At 41.2% G+C, this 18,844-nt stretch overlaps 1 protein-coding gene across 2 annotated transcripts in view; it reads right to left on the minus strand.

Annotated features, from left to right (window-relative positions):
- METTL25 (methyltransferase like 25) overlaps positions 1 to 18,844 on the minus strand; it is a gene marked incomplete at its 5' end in the record, with an annotated part of 49,464 nt that overhangs the window by 13,969 nt on the left and 16,651 nt on the right. For both annotated transcript variants that reach the window (XM_079991834.1, XM_079991833.1), the window contains 4 exons: positions 2,734 to 2,827; positions 4,941 to 5,014; positions 7,776 to 7,805; positions 9,294 to 9,388. In XM_079991834.1, coding sequence (XP_079847960.1) covers positions 2,734 to 2,827; positions 4,941 to 5,014; positions 7,776 to 7,805; positions 9,294 to 9,388 — 293 coding nt within the window. The remainder of the gene's footprint in view (positions 1 to 2,733; positions 2,828 to 4,940; positions 5,015 to 7,775; positions 7,806 to 9,293; positions 9,389 to 18,844) is intronic.

The raw sequence follows: 18,844 nt of genomic DNA on the forward strand, positions 1-18,844 counted from the left end.
TTTTATTTTTAATTCTTGTCTAGCTGTGGCCTGTTGGCTTTGCTAATAAAGTTTTGATTTCTGATTTCTATCTCGAGTGAATGAGGGTGAATATATTTCTAATCACCCAAAAAGGGACGAGGTAGAACTGGGAAATGAGCGTAAAGTACAACCTGGCTTCCATAATGGGAGAGAGCCCAAGGAGAGAATCATAATGTTGGGCCTTTGGGAAGAGTCACAACCCAGGAGCAGAAGGTCCCAGGGGTAGAAGGTTCATGTAGTAGGTCCCAGTTTAAATCCCCTGGCACTTCCAGGTGGGATTATACTCAGAGTGGATGTGTTTGTATGCTAAAACTAGAGTCTCTGAACCAAGACAACTAAGCCGAAGTGCTTGACCTTAAAGGAGAACATAGACCAAAGACTAACCCTGCCAGAGGCTCTGATGTGGTCTGTGAGGCCACTTTCTCCAAACCATGCCCATCAGCCAATGTCACTAGTGATAATCAGCTGGTGGGTGGGAAGACAAGGTTTACCGTATTTTTCGCCCTATAGGGCGTACCTAGGTTTCAGGAAGCAGGCTGCTATCCGCAAGCCTAGGGAGCCCGGTGGGAAGTCGCGCCGGGCTCCCCAGGCTTGCAGATATCTGCCCGAAGCCCAGGGTGCGCTCCGCTGCGCTCCCCAGGTTTCGAGCAGGCTGCTGTCCGCAAGCCTTGGGAGCCCGGCGGGAAGTCGCACCGGGCTCCCAAGGCTTGCGGATAGCTTCCTGAAGCCTGGAGAGCAAGAGGGGTCGGTGCGCACCGACCCCTCTCGCTCTCCAGGCTTCAGCGAAAGCCTGCATTTGCCCCATAGGACGCACACACATTTCCCCTTCACTTTTGGAGGGGAAAAAGTGCGTCCTATAGGGCGAAAAATACAGTAATTCTGCCTTGGCTGTGCCGCCCTATTCCCAGCAGGGAACAAGATTGCACAGCCAAGGCAGCAGGATTTAATCCCTGCACATCAGCTGAGTGGGTATTAAAGCCATGTGCAAAAGTGTTACTTGAAGCAGCTCACGTGTGAGAGCTACTTCAAAGAGGCTTTAGGAAAGGGTTTAAGACAGCGCCTGCACTCCTGTTTGAGCTAAAGGAGAAGAGAGAAACAGGATAAGGAGGAGCTTGGACTGTTGAATGATAAGGTGTGTTAAAGGGGGGGGGGGTAAGAGGCTACACAGAAACTGAATTAATTCTTTGCTTCTGTATTTTCTACAGAAAATGTAAGATAGGTATCCATGTCTGAACTTCTCAAAAAGAGAGGCTGAAGGACAGAAGTAAATAGTGGTGACAAGATATGACATTCCTTATTGAGAAATGTAAAAGTAGCAAATCATTAGGTACTAATCTTATCCACTTTTTTCCAAATGTTACTTTCTGTTAATTTGCTATGTAACCATGTTCACATATCCTGGGAAATGCTGTACAGTTTGTAATTTGTGACCCAGGATCCATTTGAGTCTTGCTTACAGCGTTTTTCTAATAACTTCCTAGTTCTGTGTGTTAAGTTTCTTTTTTAACTAATTCTCAATTTTTAAAGTAACTTCCTCTATTGAAATTAAATGGGCTTCAATCCAAATTGCTTAGTCTGAAGAGATCTTTAGATCACAGGCACTTGATTTCTGCCTGAAGTAAAACCAGTGTCAACGCATTAGAACAAGGGCTCTTGCAGGTTTTCTTTAGAAATATAAGCTTGTTAAAAAGAAAACACCAGAAATAACAAACACACATTATATCCAATAAATGTAGCAATAAGTTCCAGATGATGTAAAAAAAGGGCAAGAAACTGAAAATGCAATTCAGTAAACAGAATAATCTGTGAGTCTTCCCACATATGTGGGGAGAAAAAAACTTCTCAATATAACATGTTCTGGAGAACATCAAATTTTACTGACAAAACCAATATTGCTAATTTAGTGATATATATTTTTAATAAAAAAACCCTACTCAAAGCATATCTATTGAATATGTGCTGTGCAATCCAACACATGTTCATTTGGACACTATCCCCATTTATTTCAATGGGACTTATTCACTAGCAAGTGTGCACAGGACTGTGGTCTCCATTTCCCTGGGAATAGAGACATAAACGGAATTTCTACCATATGCATGAATTCATATATATATTATTTATTACACATACAGAAAAATCCCTTAGTATATTACGCAAGGCCCTATTTCAGAAAAAAAATCCAAATAATTCTCTTTAGCACTATTTAGTATTTACAGTGAGGATGTTGTGTCTGAAGAGGGAGAAGGAATCCTTCTCTGTTTAGAGAAGTTTTTAAATGTTTGAAGTTTTCTTCTGTTTTAAATGTTCTGTTGAAAGCCGCCCAGATTGGCTGGGGAAACTGAGCCAGATGGGTGGGGAAGATAATAATAATAATAATAATAATAATAATAATAATAATAATAACTGTTCTTGGCATATGCAATTCCTGCTATTCCACTATCACTGATTTGTAATTTTTTGCTTTTTATCAATTACAGGAAATTATATTGGAAGAGTGGAATAAAATCTTCCAAATATTCCACTTGCAACAATTTGGAACTGATAGGTATGTGTAACTTAATACAAATCTACAGTAGATATGCATTTCAGCAACTGTCAAGACAACATAAGCTTTCAGATTTCAGCAGCAGAACTTCCACCAGCAAACAACCCACTGAAATAAACTGTCATCTATGAAGGTGAATTGCATGTATTGAGTAATCAGCTACTTACCTCTGACTCATCGAGTTCAAGCTTTTTAAAAGCTTTTCGAGCATAATCCAAGAAGGAAGATGATTTAGAATATACTTTCCCAATATTACGATCACTGAAATGATAAATAGGACATATTTTTGTTCTTCTTGCATTAGAAGGCTATATATTGTCATTCCACAGACAGCATTAACAGAAAGCATGAATGACCTAACAAAATAATGAAATACATAAAATACTGTTTTGTATTTATTTAAGTTTCCTTTTCAACTTCATCGGGAATACAGATCATAGATCAAAGAAGACTGGGGATGCCAGTAGATCATAGATAATAGAATTGTAGAGCTGAAAGGGACCACAAGGGTCATCCACTCCAACCCCCTGCCATGCAGGGATATTTTGCCCAATATAGGGCTCGAACCCACAACCCTGAGATTCAGTGTCTTGTGTTCTACCAACTGAGTGATGATTCCAAATGCATTTGTATTAACTAAAATACTTATTCTTGCATGTTAAAGAAAGAAGATATTATACAGCCCTATATAGGAGTGTCTGGCGTGCTCTGGTCCATGGGGTCACGAAGGGTCGGACACGACTAAGCGACTAAACAAATACAGTGGTACCTTGGAAGTTGAACGGAATCCGTTCCAGAAGTCTGTTCGACTTCCAAAACCAAGGTGTGGCTTCAGATTGGCTAAAGGAAGCTCCTGCAGTCAATCGGAAACTACAGAAGCTGCATTGGACGTTTGGGTTCCAAAGAATGTTCGCAAACTGGAACACTCACTTCCAGGTTTGGGACATTCAGGAGCCAAAATGTTTGACTGCAAGGCATTTGGGATCCAAGGTACGACTGTATTATACAGTCCATAGTTGTATCATGTAGACCAGTGTTCCTTCAACCTTGGGTTCACCAGATGTTCTTGGACTACAAGGCCCATCATCCCCATCCAGCTTAGTCAGTGGTCAGAGATATAAATTGCAGTCCAACAATATCTGATGACCCAAGGTTGAAGAACACCGATGTAGACAATATATAAGGTGCACAGGTAGGGGGTGGATAGCTTTGGATTTGAAGAGTTTGGATTTGATATCCCGCCTTTCACTCCCTCAAAGCGGCTAACATTCTCCTTTCCCTTCCTCCCCCACAACAAACACTCTCTGAGGTGAGTGGGCCTGAGAGACTTCAGAGAAGTGTGACTAGCCCAAGGTCACCCAGCAGCTGCAGGTGGAGGAGCGGAGACGCGAACCCGGTTCCCCAGATTACGAGACTACCGCTCTTAACCACTACACCACACTAGCTTTAAACAGAGTATCTCCAGCAAGAAATGTTTGAATTAACAGGTAGAAGTGATGCCTATGTTTGATGCCTATGTCAACCACAAAAAGTCTTGGGGAAGTCTTATTCTCTCAAACTCAACACTTTGTAATGATAATGACTTGCCTTACAACTGAGAAGCTGAACAGTAAATATTAAGCATTTACTACAGTTGAAACACTGTATGAATGATTAATAATGGCTTATGGCATCATTATTCACTCTTTTGTTTGACTTCAGCTGCTTTTCAAGCACGGTTACATAAACCATTTTCAAGAATAATTTGGCTACGTTTGCCAAGCTTTGTTAAAAATCAAGACACCACATAATTCACCAGTTCCTTCTGAATGATCAACTTAATTAAAACATAAAGAATTTACAGGTTCAACTTGCTCACGGTTGAACTTTGTGGAGTCCTATTCAGTGCGGGTGGCACTGTGGGAGCCTAGGGCTTGCCAATCAGAAGGTTGGCGGTTCAAATCCCCACGACAGGGTGAGCTCCCGTTGTTCGGTCCCAGCTCCTGCCAACCTAGCAATTCGAAAGCACGTCAAAGTGCAAGTAGGTACCGCTCCGGCGGGAAGGCAAACAGAGTTTCCGTGCGCTGCTCTGGTTCGCCAGAAGCAGCTTACTCATGCTGGCCACATGACCCGGAAGTTGTACATCGGCTCCCTCGGCCAGTAAAGTGAGATGAGCGCCATAACCCCAGAGTCATCTGCAACTGGACCTAATGGTCAGGGGTCGCTTTACCTTTATTCAGATTTACAGACCCACAGACAAAGAGATACTGTCAGCTATCTATGAAAAGAGTTGTTGCTCTTTCAATACATGCATTTTTGTCAGATTTTGCCACCACCGTGAGTAAAAAAAGGAGGCAAAAGTCGTCCTTAACGATATGAAATTATAGCATACTACCTTCTTTTGACTCCATAAAATTCTTCTACAATAACCTGGAGGACAGCTCGATAAAACAAGGATTCTGTAGGCAGCTGCAAGGAATCAAAGAACAGCAGGGCATTAAGTTGGAACCAGACACCGCAACTAGAACAACGAAAACAGTTGGCTGTCTTCAACTAATTACTGGTTTCTGTTCATTCCACCTAGTGTTACTAGTATGTCTCTTGTTCCCAAGTTAAAGCGTTGTTCTTTAGAAATGTAACGATGTAACCATAATTGTTGGAAAAAATAAACACAGGAAACAGCAAGCACTGAATGGGGCTGAGGAGCAGTCTAGAGGAAAACAGTAAGCCCCACAGGCCAAATTATGCTATTTGTTATGTTGGTTTTACTGCAGAAATGTACCCATTTAGGATTAATCTGGTTCTCTAAAGTCAGAGGGAAAACATTTCGCAAGTTTTCAATGCGCTTTCTACCCCCTAACAACTTCATCTTCTTTCCCCGATACACACAGAAACTCCTGTGCTTCTACAAACAGTGCAATGTGTTGAAGAGCTTCATACCTTTAAGAATGAACTATGTGTTTACATAAGAAGAGGCAATACTTGCACCTCTTTAAAAAGCATGGCCAAATTTATCCCCTGTGTAAACTCCACTGGGCTAACGGCTTTGCAGCAGGGACACACTGGTCTGTAAATCTGGTGTGCTGAACAGTCATGCGGCTTGTGTACATATACCACAAGGGATGATAAATGGCGCTGTAATGATTTAAAGTATCCACAAAAGGAATTTAGATGGAGATTTGAAAACAAAGAATATTGAGTGCCTTGCCAGAACCAAGAATTTGTAATAAATCAAAGCAAATCCTCCCAATACTTTCCCATGTTTATATCTCTAGTTGTATATAACTAATATTGAAGAGAAAATTCACTGATGGTTCACTGGCCCACGTTAGGAAGCCATTTCAATCTGACCGCTGTGTTTCTAGTTAAATGTCAGAAAATTAATTGCATGATGTACGATCTGGCTTTATGTTACTCTAATATTTGCCCATAAACTAAGATTTCAGTAATATATAATTCTTACGGAAGAATCTGGACTTGCAGCAATACATTGTAAGAAAATAAAGGCAGCTACCCAACTGTAAAAACTGAAAGTGGAAAGCCATGCTAGTCTCTTTAAAAAACGGTTTAGGAACACTGACTACATTACTAGAAAAGATACTGGTGCAAGATTCTGAAAGAAAAGAACACTGTGAGATGCCCAGCTAAATAGAATTTCTTCACTAAGCAGGTCTCCATTGTTCCGTAAACGCAATGAGCCAGCTTAAATTGCCAAATTTCCCCCCACAAATGTACACAAGCACGTGTTTTCTGGGTACAGTTCAAAGTGCTGGTTATGACCTTCAAAGCCTTATATGACTTGGAACCAGGTTATCTGAAAGGCAGCATCTCCCATACAAGCCCACCCAGGTTTTAAGATCCTTGAGAAAGGCCTTTCTTTCTAGCCTGCCAACATCAAAATTGGCTGCTCCCCGGCTCTGGAACTCTTTATCAAGAGAGGCCTGGCGAGCTCAGTCTCTGATGACCTTCTGCCGGCAGCAAAGACATTTTTATTTAGACAGACATTTGGCCCATAAATTGATATGTAAATATGCTGTAGTGGGTTTTAAATGGTTGCTTTTATTGATGTTTAACTTACTCTCTCTGTATGTACTTGTATGCTATTGCTGTTTTATTGCATTTGTATTATTGTCTACCACCTTGAGAGAAGGCAAGATACATATGTAATAAATGATAACAATAAAGAATACATAGTCACATGGCAAAAGGTTGCAGAGGTGGTGGTGATGATGGATAGGGGATTTTTCCAAGCAGCTGTAATCAGAGTTAGCAGCCAGGAGTTCAAGCTGTATTGTGTTTACTACTTCCAAACGGTCAAATATATAAGCAAATAGAAGAATCTGGCGGTGTAAACCAACCTCAACTGACACCTATTCCATAATAAGTCGCATCGCAATAATGAAATGTGAGTCACAAAATGCGTTCCACGGAGAGTGCACTTTCAGCCATCTGTAAATCTTAAAAGTGTTTTTGGCCTGTCCTGTCTTACCATGCATTCTTTAAGAAAGCATGCCGTGTTTTTAAGCAGATGAAGATTAAGTCACAGTTCCACAAAACAGAAGGCTTTACTTGGGAAGAGCTCCACTGCAGGCAACAATGAGCAAGCAGGGACAAGACTGACGCAGAGGGAAGAAGCTCATAAAGGGCATCATCAGATGCAACTCTAACCCAAATGAACTTTTGGAAAGAGAGGACTGAATGCAGAACGGGTTGCAATTAGGTCAAAAGCTTTTGCTGGATAAGAAAGAACTCTTGCTTATCAAAGGATCAATTTAACTTCATATTTTCCATGGATACACCTTTGGACTCGGAAAAAGAGATTTTATTTTAAATTTGCATGAGGCAGAAAAGAAACCAGTTTACAATGAGACTGTAATCCTCAACCCGGTTATTCAGTAGTCTCTGGACTTCAAGTGAGGCTACTACAATGAAAGAGGCTGATAGAGGAATGAAACGCAAGACATTCAGAGTACTTTTAATGTATGCTCTTGCTATTTAAATCACTCTTAATTAACTGGAGAAAATTATGTTTTATCATTGCTCATGAAGACCAGGCAATAAAAGTGCAATTTCATGGTGCTGATGCAGAATATCAATCTGCCTCCAATTCAAGCTTTGCTGTTTGCTAACTCTCCAATTCCAGCAAATGAGAAGTTCAGCACAAGGTCATGTATTCAAAGTAAGAAAACAGCTTTGTCATTGGAAGGGTTAAATACACAACATTACTCACCACTTGGCCAACAGCAACTCGTTCCAGAGCCTTCAAAGAGAAAAATAGAAAAATACTGATGTATTTATTCTTCAATCTGAACATATCATAAACATACTTCATTAAAGGGGTGGGGGAATAACAGAATATATGACAGAAATGTGTGTGCTTGCATCTATCACATGTTATTTAAGAATGTAATCACAGGATTCACAGTTACAATGAAACGTATAAATATATTTCTGCAAATATCTGAGATGATACTTGGCTGTACATTTTTAATTAAAAAGCTGAATTCGATGGACACTTCATTTTAGTCTACAATGCACCTAAAATGGTAATGGATTATCAGGTATGCCTGAAAACTATGAAATGGAAATGGAGAAGACTTTAAAGAACTGTTGGGATACAAATTCAATTCTACAAAAAAAATTAGAAATATCCCTTCTATTAACATGTACACTGAATAAAAACTTTAAATGCAAAGGGCTGGTTCACACGTAATGATAAACCATGGTTTAGTGCTACATTCGCAAGCAGGAACAAGCCTAAGCAAAACAGCCATGCTGCTTACACATGGTTGTCATATTATTTTTCCACTGCGCACAGGAAAAACAGAAGTAAACATAGCTTCCCTGATTAGGCACCCAGTAAATAAGATAAGTAGCAAGGTGGGGGAGGAGAATGTGGGGCAAAGTGATAGGAGGAGAAAAGGGATGCAGACCATCCTCAGCCTGTTGGAGAAAAGCGGGCTAAGATGCAGGGGAAGCTAAATCTGTCTGAATATGTTTAAATGGATTATGCAAACTGAGACAGAGGCTTAACAAGTCGAAAGGGACAAAGACTGAGGTTCATAAGAAGATCACACAAGGATCAAATGCACATTTGGTTCAAAGTCAAGATATGTTGCTTGGGATTGGACTAGCACTGCAGCCAGGAGCAGGGGGCAGTTCTAATATTCAGACCTGCTTAGCACATGGCAAACTCTGCTAACCCAGTTTAATTCGTAGCTAGCATCTGTGAGAATATCAAAAGCACGTAAATTAAAATTTTAGTAGGTTAAGAAAGGAGGAGATGGTGGGGAGATTGAAGACACAACACAGTGGTCATCCAAGATAAATGTCCCTAGAAATCCGAATGCATGTTATGCCATCTCACCATGTCATGAGACGGTGCATTTGAACTGAAGAAACATTGCATGTAAAGCTATCTTGTTAAAAAGGGATTGAGTCTACTCTGACTTTGTAGCCAGGCAGACATTTTTTCTATGCTTAGTTGTGATATCCAACAAAGACTAGTGAAATCAGCGATGGGGCTGCCATGGATTTCTGCCCTTTAGACAATTGTCAGGACCTTCTGCTCTGTGCCACATCTCATCTGAACTCAAAGCAACCAAGCTGTGCCCAAATTTTCATATGGGCCCACTAACTGACCATGAATACACCACTAATTGTGTTATTCTGCACTGCCTGATATTTAAGAGACAAATCCAGGTCTGCATGTAGATACATTTTGGGGGGGTGGGGAAAGAAACTGTACCAAACAGGCTGCCATTCTGGCATTGCGACCACAGAACCAGCCCTCTTCCTTTAAATACCGGCTCATGGGAAAACCCAGTGTTCCGTGAAGGACATCTGCAAAAGAAAGAGAAACAATACAGAAACAGTGTAAATAGGCTGTTGAGAATACACTAGAGCATTGAAAGGGATTTTTAAAAGCTACCTAGTTTAACAACGCAAAACAGCAGTTTGAGAGAGATATCTTACCTGGTGAATACCATTAGCCTAAGGGCCTACATCTAAAAATCCTTGTATTTTCTCAAGGTAAGCTATTATTTCCATTCTAAATTAAATCCCTCATGTAATAGGATCCTCTAAAAAAACACAACAACCCTGGTGCATCATTTACATTGTGCAGCACAGACAATTTATAATAAGATTTCAGCATACTAACCTAGAATGATGGTTGTAGTTTTAATATATTAGGTGCATTGCCAAGTATCTCATTTCAGCTGGTATTCTCCACATCGTCTCCGAACTATGTGATTTGCTTTGCACTGCTGGTGATTAAGCAATGAGCACATACTCACTGCACATGCACAGAAAAAGGAAGCCTTGGTGGAGACTAGCCGTCCTCATTGAGAAACTATTACTTATGTGCATGAGATCAAGGAGTTTGAAAACCCCAGATGTGTGCTAACACGTGATTATCTATCTGATCATTTGCCAACAACTAACACAGGCATGAGTTTCTGTTTGGTCTTCTTCAGCCCTGGTGAAAACAAAAGCCTTCATCTCCAACTGGCACTGTTCCACTTTTAACTTAATAATTAGCCGTTTACATAAGGTTAAACACCATCACCTCTGGTTCTCACATGAGACATTTATCTGTACAACTGCATGGTGCAAGAGTCTTGTGGGCCCACAAAATGGAAAAAAAATTGGGCAGCTGAGCAAGACTGGGTAAGAAACAGGAGTGTTCATGATAAACAGATGCGAGAGAGGGACTGCTGGAGACAAATCAATAAGTTGGCCACAGAAGGGAGGAAAACGAGGCAAGCGTCTAAGCGCTGGCTCAATATATATTGATGCGTACACATTCAAGAAAATAAAAGATTTTTAATGGAACATTTAGAAGAAAATTCAAAAATATATATGCTCGGGTGCACTTAACTACTTACTAACAATGCCATTAGAGCACAGCTCCTTTGCTATTATTGTTTAGGGTGGGGATGTCTAATCTGCCGCTCAGGGGATGCATCTGGGCCACCAAGCTCTATTTCCCAGTTGAAAGCAAGCAAACAGATCTTGGCTCTAAACCCCACAGCACTGAGATCACAGATAAAGCCCTCTGCCTGCTCTTTCATAAAGACAAGGCACTGTTTCCAGATACCTCACCCTGGCTCAGGAGTGGGAAATGCTGACTGTGCGTATGTGAAACCACATGCATGTGTGTGTATGTGAGAAAGAGAGCGAGAGAGCACTGTGTGCCAGAATGTCTGGCATATGTGTAGTATAAGTGCAACTGTGCATGTATAGTAAGCATATGGTGATGTGTGGTTTGTGTGCGCATGCACATACACTTATACACTAACCATGCCCAGTGTAGGAAGCTGCCCTTGGAGGGGCGGCTGACCACAAAAGGCTAGCCACTCCTACCTTAGGGAAACAGGCCAGAATTGCAAACTATATTTTGAAATTTGCTTTGTTCCTGAAACCAGGATCAATTAGTTTGTCCATGTTTATGTTAGCAAATCACTCCTCCGTTGCTGATACGTGGCTGGAAAGTCACATGTCACTGTTTACTTTCCTGAGCTGGGAAAGTCTGAGGACGGAAGTTACATCTTATCTATTCTGTTATGTTGTGCTATTGCACTGTGTTCTTCTCTCTCTGTCTGTTGCTGAAGAAGAGAGGAGCCATTATGATTTGTCCTGTAAATATGGCAAAATAAATCTAAAAACACTCACATTCACGCTTCCAGTCGTCATTGCAGATTCTGCTGATTAATAACATGCACAGGATCATCTGACCTGTGTCGCTGAGTGCTCCAGGATGAAGATTGATATCTATCCCAGGGGAGCGTAACACCGGACAATGTCCAGAGAGGTTTGTCTCCTACCGGGGACCGTGGGGCCCCCAGGGCATGTTATGGACAGTTTAGACACAAGAAGTAACTGCTTCCAATCTCCTTGCAGGAAAGGGGAGTGTGCAAGCTCTGAGGTTTGTGGGTGCAACATTAAGGGTGTGTTCACACTCCTGTTTCCTGTGGCTTCGGCAGGCTTCCATCACTGCTTTTTTTTTTAAGCCGGGTTCACATGACATTAGCACAATCCATCGGTATCCAGTTGCTTTCAGAGAAATGCTCCTCTGTGATGAGCTTTTTTCCTCCAGCTAGCTTTGAAAATGGAAACTGTCACTTCCATTGTGGTGCGAGCCGTTCAGGCAGGTTTTGCACGTGTGCGGATGAAAGCTTCACTGACTTGGGAGTTCCATATGGGGAAACAAATCACGGAGCAAAGACATCCCTGCCCCCCTCTCTGATGTGAACAGCGGTGGGAGAAAGCGACTTGGAAATGCAGTGGGGAGGAAACGACCTCAGTGTTTCAAACTGTTAATGTGAACACAGCTTAAATCATAGTTAAGTGTCACACTTGAACTGCTCAGTGTGATGTGGTTTCTCCTATCTTCCCACTCCAAAGTTGGAAAGGGAGAGGTTTTTTTGCCTGCTGCAGAGAGTGGATTTTCCAGAGGCTTTTTTATTCTGTATTTCATCAGAGGAAAGTGTGTGTGTGTGTGTGTGTGTGTGTGAGAGAGAGAGAGAGAGAGAGAGAGAGACTTTTTTTAAAAAAAAGATTATTAACAAAGATAAGCATTTACTTTGGAACTGCCGCACTCCAGTAGAGATATTTTGAGGTAAGTGGCTAACGAAGTACAACTTTCCCATCTACAAAACTACTTGGCAATAAATGCATACAACTTACCTTGACCCTAGAAGTATATATAGGGATACTAAACCACTTAGCAGAAGACTGACAGGCAGCTATTCAGAACAGGCTTGTCTGAAGCCAAAATGCATTCAGAACTAGAGCCAGTATACTGCAGCAGTTTTGATTTTCATTGTTAACACCTGGCTATTTTTTCAGGCATTTATGGATTGTTAATTCTGCTCTGTGTTTTAAAATTGTTCTTTGTTGTTTCGCTGTCATTTCAATAATTGAACAATTGCTTTCAATGTATTGTTGTGCCCAACCTGAGATCCATTTGATATAGAGTGGGTTATAAATATTTTAATTAAGAAACCCCTACCTTTTTACATAAATGAAAGAGCAACAAAAATTTTTGATTGAAAGCATCTTGCAGTTTGTAATATTAAGCAGCACAAAGGTGGAATCTGAGGATAAAGGTGTTATAGGATATTAATTGTATCAAGAAAAGCACAGGATTCCTGATCGCTTGCATCCCGCTTGCTTTTCTTGTATATTGAAGTTCCATAATCCACAAACATTTACAATTTTAATTTTCATCTCATGTGTGTGAATAAAGAAAAATCAAAATGTTTAGGCTTCATTTCTAACCACTATAGGGAAGCAATGGAATACACCCTAAGGGCAAGGCCTAAAAAAGGTGGCAAACCTGCCAAGAGATATAACTGACTGACAATCTGAAACAGCTGTCAGTGTAAGGTAATTACCCAGGGCTTGCTAAACACACTGAAAAATCTCTGTATTTATCACACACTTATTCACAGGGATTGCTCCATAATTTTCACCTAAGATAAACAGTGAAGAGTGACTTGATATGGAACCTAATACTCATATGCAGTGGAATTCACAAGGCTGGCACCAACAGCATGTCAGCTATTTAATTATAAAGATTACTACCTCGGAGATAGTCACCCAAAATTGTGTTCATGCTTGGCTTGTTTATAGTGTACAACTAGAAGAAAAAAAGGAGTTTGGATTTGATATCCTGCCTTTCACTCCCTTTAAGGAGTCTCAAAGTGGCTAACATTCTCCTTTCCCTTCCTCCCCCACAACAAACACTCTGTGAGGTGAGTGGGGCTGAGAGACTTCAAAGAAGTGTGACTGGCCCAAGGTCACCCAGCAGCTGCATGTGGAGGAGCGGAGACGCGAACCCGGTTCCCCAGATTACGAGACTACCGCTCTTAACCACTACACCACACTGGCTCTCTATGCTTTAAAAAAAGCTCAACTATGCTTTAAAAAAAATGTCATTGTCTTCTTACATATTTATTTATACCCCACCTTTCTCTCTGATAGGGACTCAAGGCAGCTTATGGATAACAGAGAAAGAAGAACTTATTGCCTTTTTATTGTTTACTTAGACGTAGATTTTATGTTGGACAATAAAGCACACCAATTATGAGTTAAGTGCTACTGTGTCATTACTGTAACAAGTATTAACCCTGCAAAAGTTTAAAAATAAACACATAGAACTTTGGTGACAATCCAACACCAAGTTAGATATGTGTGAAAGCTAGTATGATGATGATGATGATTAGTAGTATTAGTATTAGTATTATCATCATCATCACCATCACCATCAAGAAAAACAACAAGAAGCAGCTGGCTTACAGATAAAATAGGAAAACTAAAAAATTAAATCCATGAGATTAACTGCATCTAAATCATGGCCTGTAATTATGCTCCGAAAGATTTAAAAATAATAATCAAGGAAACAAGAATAATTGTAAAATGTGGTACAGCATGAGGAGGACAGAAGTCCTAATAATCTGCTGACTTTGATTTGAAAATAAATAAAGCAAGTTTATCCCTGTTGAAATATTACAGAAAAAGAAGAATGGCCTAATAAAATTCAACCACCACCTCAGCCTCAAACACAAATGAGTGGCATGCATCACTTCCCAGATGGCACAGTACCTTCATGACATAACATTAGAGAAGTCCTAAAGATACACGGACTAGCTTTAGGGCTATTTGAATTCCAGTGATTGGGTCAAGAAAGCCATAGAAGAACATATGACATGCACTGTTCATGAGTCTTTCTGTTACCACCCTGTTTCATCAATCTGGGAAGGTAGCCCATCTAAGAGAAGGAAAGCTCTGGTGCTAAACCTCTGCGGTCTTGCAGCTATACTCATTGGTGCCTTGTGGGACATCTTCGGGGAAAAGTAAAGGCTAAGGAGTAAAACCCTACACAAATCTGGAGTGGAGTCCCTAAGACGGTACGATAGTTCCTTGTACATCTCCTTCCAGCAACTCTGGGAGCCAAGCTGGTGCCAAACGTATTGCTCTGCTTTCCTTTGGACCACATCATTGATGCCAAGAGGGGGGTCTGGTCGTCTGGGCAGCCCAGGACCTCCATATGCATTGCCCAGGCTTACACCCCAAGAAGGACACTTTGGTGCTGCAAACACAGATTCTCAAAACCCAGAGGCTAAGACCACGCCACACAAAAAGTTATAACAGGCCTTCCTATAGGAAAGACCCATTAGCCATCCTTCTTCTGTTTATTGCACTGAGATACACACACACACACACACACACACACACACACACATGCATACATTAAATAAGCTGCTTTATACACAAATATAAAGAGAAGTTATGGGAAAGGAAAGAGATTTTGAAACGATGCTTGGAAGACACAAAATGTTTTCTATGAAAAAGATGAATGGGTAAGTAATATGACAGGTCTGTTAGAAGATCTTGCATACTAAGTGTAAGCAATTAATCACTGTAATTACGCATTCAGACAGAAAAGGTGACTTCTTATCGCTGAAATATTAAGTATTTAAGTTATGAGAACTGGGATTGGGACACTATGGCACACACATCCTATACAGAAATATATTAAAAACAATACCATGACAAGTGCTAATGGACTAGTTTTCTTTAAGTTGTTTAAAAACACTTGAGTCTAGGCATACAACAGATGGCTGAGCAGCACAGAAGTTGTACTGAAAGTGAAACCCTGCTTTCATTGGGGCTCCCAAATGGCAACATTATGCACATCTACTTCTAAAGTATTAGAAGCAGGTTTCTCTAGATCTTTAATTTATTTGGCTCTGGGTATATTTCATACTCAGAGAGCAGCCACCATTACAGGACTTGGGAGGCAGATTATATTATTTCGTTATGAGATCGTTTTGTTGTTTTATTGACAGATTCACCCTGCTCTAGAGGATTCTCCGATCTGAGCCCTGTCCAGAGTTGTCAAGGATGCTGTTGTGAAACCATACCACTGAGAACGTCACTCAAAATGGAACAAGAACTGGGAAGATTACATCAGCGGCATTTTTTTTGGTCTGTGCATTTGAACAGGTTTTACTAATAAGAAGATGGGATCACAACCAACCAGCACTAAATATCACACTTCGGTGAAAACCAAGAAGCACAGAAATATTTGTCCGCATTCATTCTGAGATTATAGAAAAATCACTTTTAAAAGATGTTCTACAACCATTTGTGTATTGCGTTCTGCATTAAAACTAATGCAATATCCTTTTAAAGGATGGTGTTGGGAGCTATAAAGACACCAAACTATACAAGCCTTCATATGTATTTTCATTTTTTAGCTGAGGTGAAAGTCTATACAAATCTTGTAGTGCTTTTAAGATTTAATTAAATACCTACAGAAGAACAGAAATGCAACTGTTTTGATGCCATACTCGTAGGTGGATTTCAGACTTTTTAGTTAGAAAATGAGTCACATTTTCCATTATTCGCCCTTCACCCTTAATGTCCCCGCCCCACCCCCGGTAAATAACTATGACTACAATCCACCTTCCACCAACACACATCCATCAAGCACTCTTGTTACCAACATTATCCACCTCTAGCATTGTTCTGATCATGTTGACATCCCTCCTCTAATCCGCACACTGGCTTCTTGGACACCCTGCACAAGCTTCTTTCATTCAAAATTGTTCACAGCCTCATCCCCATCTCCCTACTTTTATGTTCCAGCACAACTGTTCCCTTCACACATCCAGCTGCATCATGCTTCAGTTGCCCAAAGGTCTCCTGCTCCTTCATATACGCCACCACACCCACTTCAAAACTGCTTGAAACTGTCCTTCAGGACAACTCAGTGTGACCAACTCCCTTACTTTGTTCAGGTCACTCCTCAAAACACGCTTATTCCAGGAAGCTGTTGTAAAGTAAGCTAAAGTGTTGTTGTTGTTTAGTCATGTCCGACTCTTCGTGACCCCATGGACCAGAGCACGCCAGGCACTCCTGTCTTCCACTGCCTCCCGCAGTTTGGTCAGACTCATGTTTGTAGCTTCGAGAACACTGTCCAACCATCTCATCCTCTGTCGTCCCCTTCTCCTTGTGCCCTCCATCTTTCCCAACATCAGGGTCTTTTCCAGGGAGTCTTCTCTTCTCATGAGGTGGCCAAAGTATTGGAGTCTCAGTTTCAGGATCTGTCCTTCCAGTGAGCACTCAGAGCTGATTTCCTTCAGAATGGAGAGGTTTGATCTTCTTGCAGTTCATGGGACTCTCAAGAGTCTCCTCCAGCACCATAATTCAAAAGCATCAATTCTTCGGCGATCAGCCTTCTTTATGGTCCAGCTCTCACTTCCATACATCACTACTGGGAAAAGTACGTCTAAAAGCTAAAGTACGTCTAGCCAATTAACACAAACTCTTCCTCTGCTTATCGCTGCCTCGATCATCTGCTTGCTTTGGATGGCTATAAAGCTCTCTTTTCTTTTTGCAAAACTCTCACGTATAAAGATGCCAAATATAGCTATACACAATCCACAAACACGGATATGGGTTTTCCAGAGAATAGTGTAATTTGCATTGGATATTTTTCAGTACATGAATAAAAAAAAAACCATTGCAGAGAGCCCACCCAACGATAGTTCCAGTTGGAGCATCTATGTACTCTTTCAAGACACAATAAAAATACTGGAGTTCATGTATTCCGTGAAAAAACACCTTTATTTTAATGTATGCTTCAAGGGGCAAAAAAAAAAAAAAAAAAAAGACTGAAACCGGAATTTTGAATTTCTTCTGTACTGCTTCTTCAATAAAACCCCTCTGTATTTTGAATTGGTCACTTGAGGGGGGCAGACTGTCAGAGAGCGATAGTGAAATTTAATAAGATAATGATTTTTAAATGTTTCAGTATAAAAAGGTAAAGGTACCCCTGCCCGTACGGGCCAGTCTTGACAGACTCTGGGGTTGTGTGCCCATCTCACTTAAGAGGCCAGGGGCCAGCGCTGTCTGGAGACACTTCCGGGTCACGTGGCCAGCGTGACATCGCGGCTCTGGCCAGAGCCAGAGCCAGAGCCAGAGCCGCACACGGAAACGCCGTTTACCTTCCCGCTGGTAAGCGGTCCCTATTTATCTACTTGCACCCGGAGGTGCTTTCGAACTGCTAGGTTGGCAGGCGCTGGGACCGAGCAGCGGGAGCGCACCCCGCCGCAGGGATTCGAACCGCCGACCTTTCGATCGACAAGTCCTAGGCGCTGAGGCTTTAACCCACAGCGCCACCTGCGTCCCCATGTTTCAGTATACATATTAGTTAAAAACATCTGTTATTTCCTTTACAGCCATGTTTCAGATATCTCACAAACTGATTCAAACAATGCAAACATGTGCCATACAGCAATATTTAGAGATGGTATGGAAATGAAATCAAGTGCTTTGATCTTTCCTTTGGAGCACTTCATGAGTTGCCATGGTATCAAAGTCTCTTGCTTTTAGATTGATATTGCGGAAGACAGAAGTAGATTCTTTCATCATTTCAAGAGGGTCAGACATAAAAAAACCCCTCAAGTTCTATATCAAACAATGCTTCTAAAAGAATGTGCTGTTCCTTTACATGTCAACGGAACTGAATTTCCAAACGAGGAACACAATCTAAATCTGAGCATGTATAGCTCAATTGATTTCAATGCGCTTGTGTGTGTCTGTCCTCTGGATCATAACCAAATAATCTTTCAACATGCCACGCATTTAGAATCTAATGTGAAACTCTAGCGATTCAAGAGCAGGTTAAAAGTGGAGGCCTGTTGTTTAAGGGTGGCTCAATGGTCTGTCCGTGGCACCAGAGGCTGAAGTCACCTCTGTGTTATAAGAGATAACCTGGCTCTAGTGACATGTCCCCTTTGTTTGGATGACTGCAATGCCTTGGATGTGGAGCTGCCTTTGAGAATGAGCCCAAAACTTTAGCTGGTACAAAATATGGCTGCTAAAGTATTAGCTAGAACTGTGTATTATGAGCCCAATATTTTATCTTCTCCAATCCCAATGCAATGTGCTGGTTTTTCTTTTTAAAGCCCTCCATGGTTTGGGATCTTGGTGTGTGACATATCACCCCTTCCTACATGTGCACTGTCTCCCATTTCCTCTCCGACCCTGTGTGCCCCAAAAATCTGTTCCAGAGGGTCCCCCAACCCTCCAGAATTTTTTTTGAGGGCATGTAGGATGTTGGAGGGTTAATGTGACTAAGTTAGTCTTGTCCATAAACATCAGTGGTTCTACTCTGAGTACAATCAGCAATGGACATAAAAGCTTATGGCACAATAAATTGAAATGCTAAAGTTCGTAATTTTTTGCTACAGGAAGCTAACACAACTACCCTTCTAGTATTCA

Source organism: Podarcis cretensis (assembly GCF_951804945.1).
Source record: "Podarcis cretensis genome assembly, chromosome: 10".
Lineage (NCBI taxonomy): Eukaryota > Metazoa > Chordata > Lepidosauria > Squamata > Lacertidae > Podarcis > Podarcis cretensis.